The sequence below is a fragment of the Fukomys damarensis genome, unplaced genomic scaffold (genome assembly GCF_012274545.1).
Source record: "Fukomys damarensis isolate Sample0158 unplaced genomic scaffold, DMR_v1.0_HiC HiC_scaffold_24, whole genome shotgun sequence".
Classification (NCBI taxonomy): domain Eukaryota; kingdom Metazoa; phylum Chordata; class Mammalia; order Rodentia; family Bathyergidae; genus Fukomys; species Fukomys damarensis.
The window spans coordinates 66,104,061-66,120,453 of record NW_022900936.1 but is presented as its reverse complement, the minus strand read 5'-3'; the positions used below and the strand labels follow the sequence as shown (position 1 = coordinate 66,120,453).

The 16,393-nt window shown below is 39.9% G+C and overlaps 1 protein-coding gene across 1 annotated transcript in view; it reads right to left on the bottom strand.

The window, feature by feature from the left end:
* Fam162a (family with sequence similarity 162 member A) overlaps positions 1-16,259 on the bottom strand; it is a 26,098-nt gene extending 9,839 nt beyond the window's left edge. The window contains exon 1 of the mRNA XM_010617935.1: positions 16,140-16,259. Within this exon, the coding sequence (XP_010616237.1) occupies positions 16,140-16,173 (34 nt within the window). The 5' untranslated portion in view covers positions 16,174-16,259. The remainder of the gene's footprint in view (positions 1-16,139) is intronic.
* Positions 16,260-16,393: the final 134 nt, after the last annotated feature.

Sequence of the window (16,393 nt, the reverse complement as noted above, 5' to 3'; positions counted from 1 at the left end):
CCAGAATACCTGTAATAACTATAAAATTTTTTTTTTTTTTTTTTTTGATGCCAGGCAGGCAGCGGAACCACTGAGCTAAATCCCTGGCCCTAAAAAATATTTTCTTAATATATCACATGTTCTAATTGTATCAAGTTTAAACTTACCTGGAGGAACATTTTTTAATAAGTAGCCTATTTTAATTGTGCATACTAGATATGGTTTATGATTCCCAAGTTTCTTTAAATCGGCATTTATTAGCTGAAGAAAGCAGGGCCCTGTGTTTCCCTCATGTCTGATTCTGCCATTTGCATCCTGTTGTGGTCTAACACATCCTTCGAGATCCAGTATTACCTGAACTGGAAGCTGGATAGGATTCAAATTAGTTTTTAAGCAGGATTGTGACACAGGTGTACAACATTCTTCTATCACATTACATCAAGACCTGTGGTCAATTTTGTTTCCTTCTGTGACATCAAACTTGATCAATAGATGCTCTAAGTTTGATCCACCCTTTATAAAATCTCTTGTTAACCTTTCATATTTTTAGCAGCAAAGGTGACTGTTTTCCTAGCTCCATTTTCCACTAGGGGTTGCAAAATGATGGTGCAATTTCCACACTATGTGTTTATTCTAAGGTATGCCGAACACAAAATAGAGGATTAATGCTTGATTCTTTTTCTTGCCAGTTTTCAAATTAATCAATTGGGTTTCCTTGCAAACTTCTGGTGACCTTTGGTTTGAAAATAGCCTCAGGAACTCTTGCATTTTGATACATGTAACATGCTCCAGTGCGTTCCGTTATTCTAGTGCTCAAATATTCCCATCTTTAGCAACTGGGAACCCTACAAGGTTGGCTCTTAAGTCCCACCAACGTGTGCTCATAGTAATGGAGGGAATCTTCACTCTCTGATAAGACATTCAGGATCATTTTATGTTTCAAAACCCTGACTTGGCATTGCACATTCCACCAAGGGCTCTGGTTCATTCAAAGAGAAAAGTTTCAGCCAGTATGGCAGCACATACACGTAATCCCAGCACCTGGGAGGCTGAGGCAGGAGGACCATGAGTTCAAGGTCACCCTGAGCGACAGTGAATTTGCATTTAGCCTGGACTACAACTACATGGTGAGGCCATCTCTCCACACCCCTCAAAAAAAGGAGAAAATATTTCTAGAGACTTCAGAGTGACTTGTGGTTCTTTACCATTTCTAAGCCTTTTCAGTGAACAAAGGTATGAAATAAATACCTTCTTAAGCAATACTTTTAAGAAATTCGTTTCAGTAATTTTCTCCTTCAGCATGAATAATTTAATCTACTCATAATTAATCAGAATGAAAAGCACAGACATCCACAAAGAGTTTAGATGGGAGGGCAGTCCATACAGGGTTACAGTACCAGAGCCTAGGTCTGGTGGAGGCTTCTGACAGTCAGCAGATAGGACAGCCCAGGTCCTAAGGCATGTGAGGAAAGGACCACTAAGTCCCACAGAATGGGGACAAAGCCAGGAAGGACCACTGACAAATATGAGCATATCCCGGCAAACCCTGACATTCTGCATGACTGAAAAGGAAGGCCCAAGTTGCTGTCTGTGGAGCAGGAGGGACCCTCACAGCTTGTGGGTAAAGCTGTTAAACTAGCAGATAAAGACTTGCACATGGGTGTCTTGTAGCCTCAGAGTTTGATGCCACGAGGGGAGGGGATGGAGGGAATAGGAGTAAGATAGGGTCACAGAAGTAAATCACTGGGTGAGAAACATTTCTCATATTTCCCCTTTGCTTAAAAAAATAACTTTTGAACACTAAAAAACACCGTGTGTGGACTTCTCATGGGAATGTTTGTGTCGTTTTGTTGTTTTCCAAGATGAGGTCTTACTATGTTGCTTGGTCTGGTCTAGAACGCCTGCGTTTAAGTGATCCTCCTGACCCAGCCTCCCAAGTAGCTGGGACTACAGGTACTGTGTACCACTAAGCTGGCTTTGTGTAAAGAATTTTTAGAATGACACTTTTATTGGTATATAATTTCATAATGTAAAATTTAGTCCTGTTTTGGTTTTAAAAATTTTGTTTGAGACAAGGCCTTTTGCCCAGGCTGGCCTGGAACTTGAGACCTTCCTACCTCAAACTCTCAAGTAGCTGGGATTATAGGTGGTGCCACTTATCTGGTAAAACCCATTCATTTTTTAAAAATTGATTTTAGTGATACATTTTAGATATACATAACATTTATCACTGAATTGTATCTGTACATGATGTATCTTCATTTTTTTTCTTCCTTCCTTTCCCTCCTAGTTCAGAAAATGTTCAAATTGGAGGGAAAAACCCATCCTTTTAAAATTCACAATTTAGTGGGTTTTAATATAGTCATAAAGTTGTGTACTGATCTACACTAATTCCAGAAGACCATTACCACACCAAAAGGAAGCTGGGATGTTCAATCGCTCCGTGTCCTTTCTCCAACACTACAGACTAATCTTTCAGAACCTATGGATTTCTGTTTCTATATTAGTAAAGGACATGGCTGGTAATTTTTTGAGTTTTTTAAAAAAATCAGTATATCTTTGTGATAATTTTCTTGAGATGTCTTTTCTGGTTTTCTTATCAGGATAATTTGGCACCATGAAATAAATTGGGAAATGTTCTCTCCTTTTTTAAGACTTTGTGAAGGATTAATGTTAATTTTCCTTGAAATGTTTGGTAGAATTCACCACTGAAGATATCTTGGCTTGGGCCTTATTTTTTGCAGGGAGTTTTAAAATCACTAATTCAATCTTCTTACTCATTAGAGAGCTTTCCAGCGTTTTTAGTTTCAGCAATTTTTTTCTTTCCAGATGAGTCCATTTTGTCTAGTTTATGTAATTTTGGGTATAAGATTTTCATAGTATTCTTTTGTATTCTTGTGTAGTTGGCCACAAAAGTTAGTTTGCTTAGCTGAGTAGTCAGCTAATAATCCGATTTCCTTACAAGCCCTCTGATATTTTGAGAGGTCTTGCTATGTACCCCAGGCTGGCCTCCAACTTGGGGTGATCCTCCTGCCTCAGGTTCTCGAGTGCTGGGATTACAGATGTGCATCACCACAGCCAGTTTAGTCTTCAGTTCTTGCTGTCACAGAGCCTAAATGTAAGTTAGAGACAAGAACTTAGGGATTTCTTCAGTCTTCCCAAGGACAGGTACAGTCTTGCACATGTCCCATCCCCCACTGGTCAGGAAAGGGATCTCATTCTGTAGCTTTTCCTGTTAAGTTTTTTTATCTGCTTCTTGTTTGACCCAAGTGTCACAGCTTCCATGTTATTTCAAAGTGCTGCTGGCTGTTTTCAAGAAATGTCCCAGGGAAAAGCTGTTTGCACAAAATAAGCTCTGAGTCTGGTGAAAAGAGGTTAAGCACCATGGGGGTTTTCAGGAAAGGCCAGACAGTCTGATATGACAATCCACTGGATCTGGGGGTTCTGAGGAGCTCCAAACCCATTCCACCTTCTTCAGTGCCTGTTAGGCTGCTGGTTTTCACATTTACTCTCTTTTGTGAAGTTGAGAGGAAAGGGGAATGAGCCAGGTTAAAATGCCAGGAAACCTTACTGTTCTTTCCAAGATCCAGTCATTTTTCTTTGCTCCTCATATTGTTATAAGCTTCTGGTTATTTTCTAGAGTTCTGAAAAAGTTGATTTTTCAAAGTTTTGGGTAATTTTCATTGCTTTTTGCAGGAATGGGTTTTTCAGAGGTCTTTAGCTGAGACTGAGATGGTTCTTGAAAAGTTAGGATTTTTTAAAAAAAGATAGGCTGCTTCTCCAACTTCCTCATCTTCACACATCTCCTCAGCTTAAATGGACAGAGATGGACCCTCTGTTGGAAAACTAGCCTGCCTGTCTGAAAGGACCATGCAGGTGCAGGGCCAAGGAGGTCAAAGTGAGTTTCCATGTTTGTTTGTTTTAAAAGTACTGGGGATTGCACTTGGGAGGCAAATCCCCAGAACCCTTTTATACTTTTTTTTTTTTTTTTTTTTTTTTTTTTTTTGGTACCGAGGATTGAACTCAGGTCCTTGTGCTTGCAAGGCAGGCCATCGAATCACTGAGCTAAATCCCCGGTCCCTCCTTTTATACTTTTTAAAGACAAGGTCTCACTGTATCAATAAATTGCTCACATGCAAAAAAATGCGAAAGCACAGTATGGTGGTACTTCAGTTCAGGCTGTGAAAGGAAGGGGATCTGGGAGGCAGTGGGTTCTGTGTCAACAGAGCTCCACTGCAGGTGCATCTCCCAGTTCTCCAGTGTGGATAACTTCTGCAGCCAAGGCCAATGCTGGCCATTATAAATAATTTCTATAACCAAGGTCATTTCTGGAACATGGTCACTATGGTGTATTCTGCTATAAATGTGCCCAAGGACGGCTATGCAAGTGCATGCAGCTGAGCACTTGAGAATAAAGTTAAATTCAGACATTTCCACAACTGTTTCCTTTTCTGTCTACTCAAATCTCAAGTGAACCTCCCCAGTCTGAACTGGTGACAAGATACCACACTGGGCTCAAACTCACGATCCTTCTGCCTCAGCCTCCCAGACTGCTGGATTACAGGTGTACATCACCATGACCAGCCTGGTTTCATTTTGACAAGGTGGGAAACTCCTTATGTATTGCCCAAGGCTCCTCACCCCCTTCTTTGCAATATACCCCTTCACAAATAAGCACAGGGAGATAAGAGATTTGAAGCAACAAGAGGCCTTCTTGTCTTCTTCAGAGTAGCCTTTGAAAAAAAACTTTTTTCTTCCATAAAAATTGTCTCCCGTATAATGGGGAGCAATGGGCAGTACAGACCTCAACTTCCTGTAGCACTAATGAAAAAATGGAAATAAAGTGTTTGCAAATGGGAAGGGGAGGAGGGGGTGAAGGGAGGGCAGGTACAAGGGGAAAAAATGAGAACCAAGACCTGTCATGTAAAGGTATAAGATCCCAATAATGAATAACTGTACTGTCTACCTAAAATGTACCAATAAACTCAATTTAAAAAAAACTTCCTGTAGCACTTATCCTGATGTACTAAAAGGTGGGGGTCTCTATTTGTGTGAAGTTTACTGATTACGTGCAGTCTGATTTCTTTCGTAAGAGGTCTCATTAATTTACCTAGTCCTAGGTAATTGTTACGTAGGTCCTAGGTCTGTGATCCCAGAAAGCTTTGCCTAGTTCTGCCTAACTTCAACATCAGTGCCACCTAGGGGTAGCAAGTGTCCACTATTGAGAAAGATAAACAATTGTTTTCTCATTTTAAATGTAATACTGAAGTATTTACTGCTCCAGAGATGATTTTGTGGGGTAGAGATACAAACACAGGAACATCTGGCAAGAGGCTGAAACAAAGCAGATGCTTTAAAACAGTACGTTTTCCAGTATTTCTCCAAATGTTAATCTTCAAACACTTCCAGATCGCTTTTTAACTTTATCCCTAAGGTGGTCACAATTTCACAGGTAATTATGAGGAATGAGGGCATGAGAAAAGTCTACGAAACTCTTCATTAGTTCTTCATAGGTCTCAAGGTAAAGACAATTATTTAATGCTATGGTTCTCAAACTTTAGTGCATCAGAGTCTGCTGCATGCCTGCTACATATAAATCATTGGGCTGCCTATCTCTGATTTCTGAACCAACAATTCTGGGATGGAGGCAGAGAATCTGCATCTCTGACAAGTTTCTAGGGGGATGTTGCCACTGCTGGTTCAGCATTACACTTTGAGAACTATTAAGGCCCCTTTACAATGGTAAAATTTATATACATGAATTTCATCATTTTAAATACTTGTAAGTGCACAGCTCACTGGCATTAAGTTCATTTACTTTGCTGTTTAACTATTATGAACATCATCTATGGGACTTTTTCTTCTTCCCTACAGAACCAATGTGACCTACATCACATCATGCCGTTCCATTCCTCCTCTCTGGCAGGCACTTAGAAAGGAGTAAGATTAACTAGCAATGAGCTACAAGAACTCTCTGCTCTCTAAACAGAAAACACAGGAGGAAGAAAAATCAATGACTACTTCCTCAGATAGCTGCCCTCTTCTATCTCCCTTAATTGAATGGAAGCAGCTAGGGGACTAGAAAAGAGAGGCTGTTTAGGAAAAGACAAACTACCTCTCAGCTCAGTTGGGTAATAGTAACAAAGCAAAAAATGCTAACATATACACTTATTATCAGTCACAGATGCATGTGGGAGATATTCATTAAATAAATGAGAACCTACTATGTGCCAGGCATAGGCCATATAAAGAGGAGATTAAAAAATCTGTGCCAGCAGTATTTACATTTACTGGGGAGAAAGAAAAAAAACTGTCTATGTATCTATCTCAGATACTAAGTGTCACAGAGAAAAAAATAAAGGGATACAGGAATCTTACTGTGTCTGGAATGGGTGTATGTTATGTGTGAAATTTTAGGGGAGCCATTCTCTTTGAGAACATCACTTCTGATGAAGCAAGGCAGCTAGCAATGCAGCCATCTGGTAGAAAAATATGTCAAATAGAAAAGTAAGGGCAAAGGCTCTAGGGGCCACAAAAACAAACAAACAAAAAACAGGCCAGTGAGACCGAAAGGGAGAATTATGGGAAGAAAAATAGAATCTGAGGTCAGAGAGGTACCTGGGGCAGAGGTGGTGATAGGGAGTTGAAGATAGGAGAGGTTTACTTTGATCAGAAAGTATCTCCCAGCTTTTTCTTACTGCAACTTCTATACTGTATGTTAAAAACTTTTACCTCCCTAAAGTGTAAGTGCTGATTAAAATATACAAATATGATCTAATTATACCAATGAGAAATAATATACCAAAGTACAAATAACTTTAAAAAACTTTTATCGCTAAAAATAAACACAAAGTACGTGATGTGATCTTGACTTTTATTTTATAATTGTAATGAAATGAAATATAAACAAGCATTAGTATCAAGATCTTTTTTAATCTCAAAGCATTAGAACATCTCCGGACACTCAAAAAATTTTCTAGCTTCTGGTGGATCACAATTAAAAACATACAAACCCAAAGAAAAACAGCCCTTTAACCCTCTGGTACGCTTCCAACCTACCCTGGGCTGACCAGCTCTGCATCCCAGGGCCCTAGCAGGAAATCTAGAGGAAGCCTTACAGCTGCCTCAAAGGCTCTCACAGGCAAATCTTAAAAGCAGAGGTCCTCCAACTTCAGGGTTCATCAGAATCATCTGGGAAACTTTTGACACAGACAACCAGGCCCCTCTGCCAGAGATTCTGTCTGAGCAGGTACAGGAAGAGCACGAGTGCATTTTGGGGGGGGGTATTGGGAATTGAAATTGGGACCTTGCACTTATGAGGCAGGCGGTGACACCACTGAGCTAAATCCCCCGTCCTTCTTTTTCTTTTTATTTGTTTGCAGTTTTGGAGATTGAACCCAGAGCCTTCACACTAAGCTACATACCAGCACTTCTGAAAACTTTTTGAGTCAGGGTCTTACTAAGCTGCCCAGGCTGGGTCTCGGGTCTCATCCTCCTGCCTCAGACTCCCAGTGTGCTGGGATTGCAGGTATGTGTACCATGCCACCGAGGATATACATTTCTAACCTTGTCCTAGATGAAGCTGACACTGCTTGTGTGGGGCCTAATGATATGTGAGTCATCCCTTACAAGCATCATTGCTACCGGTGGCTGTAGTGCCAGCTAGGTTGAGGCTGGTTCAAGTACTGGCTCCTCCCCTGCTAATGCCCTCCTTTCTATAAATGATAAGTCCACAACAGAGCACAGAAATTACAGTCAGAGCCCAGAACATCCTTTAGTGCCAGAAAATAAGGACTTTTCAAAAGTTGAAGGGATAGGACATTCTAAAGGAACACAGGAAATCACCTAAAGGAAGACAAACTACAATAATATGAGGGACAAAATGTGGTAAGAGATTATAACCCAAAATAAAACTTCAAACATATGTAGGTCCTCCTCTTTCTGTATTCAACTTAATAATCTGCTTCTGAACACTAGAGTGTGGAAAGGGAAAAACAGTAACTTTACCAGGGAGAAACTTATCAGCCAAGGTTAAAGTTACTAGTCATAAGTCATGAGGATACCATGTACTTTAAAAATGATGAAATGAGAAGGACACTTTACTTTGGGTTAGTCTCTAAAACCCATAATCCTAGTCTATCATGAGAAAACATCAAAGCAACACAAATTAAGAGACATTTTAAAAGATACTTGGTAAGTATTCTTCGAAACTGTCAAGGGCATGAAAACTTGGTAAGTATTCTTCGAAACTGTCAAGGGCATGAAAATCAAAGAATGTGAAGCCATCACTGAAAAGAAAAGACCAAGGAGACATGACAAGTAAATACAGTATTTTATCTTGGATTGGATCCCGGAACAGAAAAGTCACATCACTGGAGGAACTGGTGAGATCTCAATAAATTATGTACAGTACTTCAGTTAATAGTAATGTACTGATGTCGATTTTCTTAGTTTTAAGAAATTCAGGTTAGTCAAAACAGGTAAGGTACATCTGATGGACATGAGAAAATTATACATGATGGTATGTATTGTTACACTCTAAACCCTTGAATGTGGTTGGCATAATCTAGAAGCTCCTTAGACATTCAGTGCTATACAATCTATATTCTGAATGAGACATCCAGATGATTCATACAAATGTTAAGTTTTGAGATGCAAAAAGATATCAATATCATTCAATTGTTGCTGAGTTCAATAGTTTCTGGGCAAGACACAATGTGAAATACCCTAAAGTCTAAAACAATGCTACTTAGCTTCAACTAGGAGCTTTACAGAAATGTAGAAATGGTTTTCATGTGAGCCCCAAATGCCTATTTAATCCTTTCAAAACTGAAACTGCATACTGCTATTACTATAATATTTGCTATGATAAGAAAAATCAAGTCTGATGAAGAAACTTTTGAAGGTTTGTTTTGTGAATCAGAGTCAATTTTAGGTCTTAAAAGGAAAAGGCTAGATATATGCCCATTCCAGGACATCCAAGTCCCTAAAATACACTAATCCACACTGTATTTTATAATTAAAATGAAACTGTATGTCTAATTTTATAACTGCCCAGTAGATCTAGAAGATGAATAAGTTATGGCAATTACATTGTTTATGGAAGAAAACTACTGATTTAGTTTCCACATTAGAAGCAGAGCTGGGTTGCTCTAAAGACTAATGACACAACAAATGAATGAACCTGAGAGATCAACCTCTTTCATCATCAGACCAAGATGGCTGAAATCTCATCTCGGAGCTAGTCTGTCAAAGGACAAATTGTCTCTGGCTTCAAACAGTGATCTGGCCTGCTCTTGTATGTGACACTGACTTCTCCGTCTGCCTGCCGGCCTGAGAGTCCTCACAAGCCTAACTGCCATGTTAGTGACATCAAGCTGATTTCTGGGGCGATGGGGACCCAAGTCATTCTGGCTCAGGGTTTGTGGCCATCCATGCTCCCTCACAGACAGTTCGTTTCCCACATCCCAAAAGGCTTTGCCAAACAGCAGTTCTGAACAGATAAAGGACAATGATGGTAGTATTTTAGGAAGATAAATCCTGAAGAGAATGTAGGACAAGCCTTGGTGATGGCAGAATAGAGAAAAGGAGCAGGAGTGGGAAGACTAGGCCTCCTTTTAGGCGGTGTCACAATAACGCAGTCCAAATGTGTGACATAAGGAAACAGACTCACTGTAATGATGAAGATGTGAAAGACAGGAAGAGGAAAAATAAACGAGATAGATAATGAGATCTGCAGGCTGCTTGGACCCCAAATCACACTGTACCATTGTTTCTATTAGACAAAAACTTTCAGAGTTAAGAAAGAAAAAGATTTTGTAAATAAACTTTTGGAATTAGACCAATTTTCAAGTTGGGGGGAAACTTATGCAAAAAGTCTTGCAATTCTATGAATCTGGTGGTCAAGCTACAGTGAGATGGGTTTACACTTTTCCCTGGAGATCTCTGCTATCAGCATTCCAGCTCACTCCCAACAGTGTCTATTTGAAACTCTCCAGGCCTGAGAGACTGAGCCAGCTTTATGACAGAAAGACAGTCCCTACCTCACTGTCTTCTCATCCTTTTCCTGATGGTTTGGAAGAAACCTTCAGGAATGAGTGAGCCCTGCCACCTATGATGCCTTCCCGAGGGGCACTGTGCCACACTAAAACAACATCTACTTCCTTCCTCTTCACTGTCTTTCTCCTGCCAAATGGCATCACTCCATCTTAAATTAAAAAAAAAACTTTATAAAAGTAATACTTGCTCATTATGACAATTTGGGGGAAAAAAGTATGAAGAAAAAGTAAAGCACTCAATCTCACCATCCAGGGATAATAACTTACTGTATTTATTTCCAGGCTTTTTCCTATGCTCTTACATAAAGTGCATTTTTCATAATCAGATAATACCATATCTTAAGTCACAAATACAATTCCCAAATATTAATTAAAAAAATACTTCTGATAGCTGCAGAATTTCCAACATAGAGATATAACCTGAATTTAATGATGCCCTTGAGCTGGACTTGTTTCCCACTTTTCACTATTATATATAATGTTTTGATGACCAGTCTTCCTTGTAAATCTTTTTTCTTTTTCTTTTTTTTTGGGGGGGGGCGTACAGGGGATTGAACTCAGGACCTTGCACTTGGGAGGCAGGTGGTACCACTGAGCTAAATCACTGGCCCTATTTTTTCTTTTTGAGACGGGAGGGTCTATGTTGCCCAGGCTGGTCTCAAACTCCTGACTTCAGGTAAATCTGCTTGAGCCTCCTCCTGGATAGCAGGATTAAAAAAAAAAAACAACAAAACAAAACAAAAAAATATATATATATTTTCCAGTGCTGGAGATTGGACCCAGGGCCTGGCACGCATTAGGCAAGTGCTCTATCCCCAGCATTACATAAATCTTTTAAGGTTCTTTATGTATGTTACAAACTACTTTTAAAAAAGGCTGATATTGTTCCACAAGTAAATGATGAGAATTCCTCACTATTTCACAATACTGAGAGCCTACTATATTGTATTAAACATTCATCTATTTTCAACAGATCCTATAAATAAAACACTAATCTTTCATATTAATACTAATCTCAAATGACCAAATATCTGGCATGTGCTTACTACTTCCACTTCATCACCATATTTTATTTCAGAAGTGTTTTGTACCCTACTTACACGACTAAAACTGCTCTGACAGCAGTGACCTGATATTTTGTCATAGATATGTTTGATTCTTATCGCCAGGCCACATTATTCTGCCTATCTTTGTGTCCATTTGACTTTATTGATCTTATCCTGCTACAAGGACTCAACCCTGCTCAATTACTTGCTATATTCTCTTACTTCACCTGCAATCTCCATGATCTAGCTATCATCTTTAGTGTCATTTTGTCACTTTACTAGGTCAGTCCTGAAAGGTTTGCGCCCCGCTGCTGTTCTGTGCTCCTCTGAAAGGGCTCCTCCACTGTTTCAATCTCAGCTTCACACTAATGGCTCCCTTCTCTTTACCTCTCCTGTATTCTCAGGACTTCCCAAGAGGTCTCATCATCATATACGGCTATAACTCAACGCTACCCACAGCACAGTAGTGTATCTTCTTTGCTAATCTAACATAAAGTACTGGTAGTAGTACTGATTCATTTCCCAGCTTTCTTATTTCTGACAATGGGGCAACATTTCTGCAGTCTTCCATACTCAGGCACTTGTCTTTAAGTACTATCTTAAATTATCCACTGTCTCCACATTCATACGTGATTTCTTTAAGACACTTCCTAGACATATTTCTTTATTATTTCCCCTATCACCTTACACATAGAAGCACTGCAACATCTTCACAGGTAGTTGCTTACCATCTTGTATGCAGATGCCTTGCTAATTTTCCAAAGGTTTTTTTTTTATCATTTGTCCTGCTTGAAGGCTTTTCAAAAAATCCAAATTCAACAAGGTCTGGGTTCAACCCCCGGTACCAAAACAAAAAGAAAAAAAAATCCAAATTCATGCAGTTCAACTTTTCATAAGGCCACCCCTTACCTCCTCCTACCTCTTAATCAAAATCGAAGGTGATCTTTTCTCCTTATGTCCTTTCTTTCTCATACTCTCTCCTGACTACTTACTGATCCTAGCATGGAGCCTTTAGTTGATAATTTTACAGGACTTTTCCTTACTCTGGAAAAAAAAAATTTTTTTTTGGTATTGGGGATTGAACTTGGGACTTTATGCTTAAGACACAGGCGGTGGAACCACTGAGCTAAATCCCTGGCCCTTTCCTCTGAATTCTTGAAGCTAATAGTGTACTGATTCTTGGGAAGGGCTCTTGATTTATTTATACTGCTTGCCCAGAACTGTCACCAGAGCAGAGTTCAAGCTCCCAGTGAAATGCTATCAACTGTGAAACTGGTAAGACATATATATAGTGTCAATAGGAGGTGGCAGTTCCAGGACCTTGCAGAAGCATTTATGATCTGTTCTATAACCTAGAACTTAATATATACTGCTGCTTAGTATCGGCTCTCTAGAGGTATTACACAAGTTGGTTTATTCACTGTAATAAACCAGCCCAAGGAAGTGGCACAGTTCATTCACTTCAGAGCTTTCACAGTGTACAGGGCACACAATATGTGCTCAATTAAAAACCTGTTGGCAAGACCCAGAGAGGAGTAACAAGCAAAGTCAAGATGGCAATAATTAAAATGGGCATGTTCACATTTAGGGTGGTGAGAAAGAACAAAGAAAGAACAATGATGGGGCAAGATACGGTAGAATAAAATAAGAATGGGAGTCAGGAGATACAGGTTGTGTCCTGACTTTGCATCTCTATGATCCTAAGCAAGTCATTTCTATTCTTGGGCCATAACTAACCTCTTCTATAAAAAAACCAGGGGACTGTAATACATGACTTCTAAGATATGTCTTGACTTTAATGCTCCAGTCTGTGGGCAAAACCCAACAAGCAGGCAGCTCATGGTCCCCTGCGTTGGTAATAATAATAAATTCATTTAAAATCCAATAAACCAATGGAGTTTAGGGCAATGGCATGCTTCTGAAGGTGTGAAGAAACATTCTAGAAAGAGCATTTCATTCTTTTGACCTAATCATTATCTGACAGAATGTCAGACACAATGTCACGAAAACTGTATCTACTTTATTGTACTTTCAGGAGAAAACTCTGCTTGGCCACTGTGTTTCCTCTTGCATGGCAGCCCACCTCATGCTGTAGGATGCACTTCTTTTCCTACTTTTACTTAGCCCAAACTGGCTCTGCAGAGCCTGTTTCTTTTCCTACTTTGAATAAAACTTTACTATGGTTAAAATATTGCTCGTCTACAATGAAGTAGACACTGGTAAGTATTGAAGATTTAGTAAAAAAAAAAAACAAAAACAAACTAAGCCCTCATTCTCATGAAGCCCACAGGAGTGAGTCAGCAGCCATTTAACTCCCAATGAAAAGAACATGAATGCTCTGAGTTTAAAGCTTTGGATCCTCTTAGAGAGCATTTTAAAAAAAATCATAAAAATCTGTATATAATTTCAGAGGTTTGCACAACATCTCATCTGGGGAGGTGTCCAATGACTGGAAATTAACAATACTTACCTTTATCTTACCCTTCCCTGTCTACACTTACACAACAATAAATAAATTCAAGCTCATAAAAGCCTATATTCTGTTTGCTAAGGGAGTTCAACAAAGATTTCTGAAGGAAATAATTTTTTCCAATATAAATAATTTAAAGTAAAGGTTCACTGTTTAAAGGATTAAGTTTTGGTGGCACACGCCTATAATCTCAGCACTCAGGAGGCTGAGGCAGGAGGATTGCCAGAAGTTAAAGGCCAGCCTGGGCTTCATAGTAACTTCAAGAGCAGCCTGAAATATAGTGAGACCCTGTCTCGGGGGGAAAAAAAAAAGATTTCATTTACCAAGAATACCTTACTCCAAATAAGTCTAGATGAGTAAAGCATACCTAGATTATGTTTCTATTTGATCTATTCCTTTTATTAAGGTTGCTTATTGAGTCTTTTTTCTTGAAATGCCACTTGCACATGAATGCATATTTCCATTTCACACAAAAAATCTGTATTTTGTGACCTCTACTTATATATATCAGTAAGACCCACCTGACCATGACAGTTACACAAACCTATCCCTCATGAGCAGCTTCAGTAATGGTAGAAAGCAGATTCAAGAAGGAGAGGGCACTGTTGCTCTCCTTGGCTCTCAGTTTCTGATTAAATGATCTTCATCAAGTCATTTAAGTCTCTGATCTATGTGTTTTCATTTATAAAAAGGGGACAGTACCTGAGAGGGTTGGTGTGAGAAATCCAAATAACATGTGAAAGTGTTAGGCTATAAAATAGGCAAAGGGAAAACAAATCACTTCAAGTTGCTCACAAAATGTCAGACATTGACAGATCATTCAGAACTGCTCATGTATGATGATGATGATGATTCTTCTTTTCTTTTAAATGTGGAAACAGGGTTTCACAAGTTGCCCAGGGCTTGAACGAGCATCATCTTGCCTCCTCCTCCCCGAGTGCTGTCATTATAGACCTGTGCCACCATGCCCAATGGCACGTAACATTGTTAGTGTGGTATTAAAAATTTTCTACCTGAAGTAAAACAACAAATTGCTCAGCAAATTTTGTCTTAGTTAAGTGACCAATAGTGAAGTTCTTAAACATCAGAATTCTGCAGAGTCTTGGGAATTTCCATGATGCGTAAATACAGTCTCAAGGCAAAAAGCATAATTACTTACAAAACAGTCTTAATCCCAAGCAATCCAAGTTGCTTTAACAGTTTGTTTTAACCTTTTTACAGAGCAATGATTGTTTCACTTGCCTGATTATAAAGCTTTGTAATACTTAATAGTATGCACACAAATGATTTAGGGATGAATTAGTTTTGGCAAAAATCAAATTAACTAGTTTTGAGGGTTTTCTTTTTTGGGGGCTGAGAGCATGTTTGTGATTAAAAGAATACCTTCCAGTTTGAGATATGTTTGCCAGTCCTATCTCCACTGCAACACAAGATAAATTCACGTGAAACAGACTCTCCCCGCTTTTTTGGCTATGTGAAACTACTTGGTGTTCACATTTTTTGCATTGGTTCATTTACATCTACAATGTATACCTGCATTATGTAACTAGCCACTTTCAGGGACATTCCTTTAACGCTTAAACAGGCTGGGGATATAGTTCAGTGCTAGAGTGTGTGCCTAGCATGCATAAGGCCCTGGGTTCAATTCTCAGTGCCATACACACGAAAGAAAGAAAAGAAAGAGAAAGAAAGAGAAAGAAAGAAAGAAAGAAAGAAAGAAAGAAAGAAAGAAAGAAAGAAAGAAAGAAAGAAAGAAAGAAAGAAAGAAATTTTTAAAAACTTTAAAAAATAAATTTGGTACTATGAAACAAAAGATCGCTACATCTCTTCAAAGCTCATAAAGGTAACCAAAACAATAAATTGCCTTGGCACCCATAAGAGTCAAGGTGCAAGCACCATGACTTCTCAGACCCTACAATGAGAAGGTTTTAGTGGTTTCCTCAAGGTGGCGAATCAACCGATCCCAAATTATCTAACGCAAATGTCTTACTGTAAAAACAAATGGGTGATTCCGCATTTATGTGACTCTTTCCTCCAAGCAATTCGAAGCACTTAATTTTACAATTGTTTAAGACTAATGTATCCCCCTTTTAGGAAAACAATTACTATTACTCTGTGAAACCTTAACTCTTGCCTCTTCAGACAAGTACACAGCGGAAAACCTCAAGACCTAGGTTTTCCGATAGCTGAGATGAACTCTTCAGGTGAGGGGTTTAGGACAGGCAAGGGGAGGGAAGACTCAAATAGGGTAACGGACAGGGAAAGTTAGGGTGGAAAGCGGAGTTAAATTCTAGGGACAGTAGATGCATAAAGGTCTGAGTTCAGAGAAGGCAGGGGATGGGGAGGTGAGGAAGGACACAGCTAGAGCCCCTTAAACTGGGTAGATGGTAACGGGCCGGATCCTGGCATCTGCTCCCTCAGCCCCAGTCCTCTCCCATTAGCGCCACAAAGGCACTCCGAGCCGCTCGCCAAGAGTGGGTGGCGGAACCCAGCAACTCCGGGGCCCCCGAGGCCGCAGGACACCCTCCCGTCCGCAACGCAGCGGCCCGGCCACTTTCTCCTCCCTCAGGACACCCTGCATCTCACCCGCCGCCAGGCGAAAGCTGCGCAGGCTCCACATGGCCGCCGCTCCGCAGACTGCACAGCTCCCAGCTAGGAGGCGGCGGCGCTAGAGCGCTCAATGTCACCGAGCGCCGCGTGGGAAGGACGCGGTTGTTTTTTGAGACAGGGTCTAACTATGCAGGTGAGACTGATCTGGAACTCACTATGTAGCCCAGGCTTGTCTTGAACTCACAGTGATCCTTCTGCCTCAGCCTCCTGAGTGGTGGGATTACAGGCCT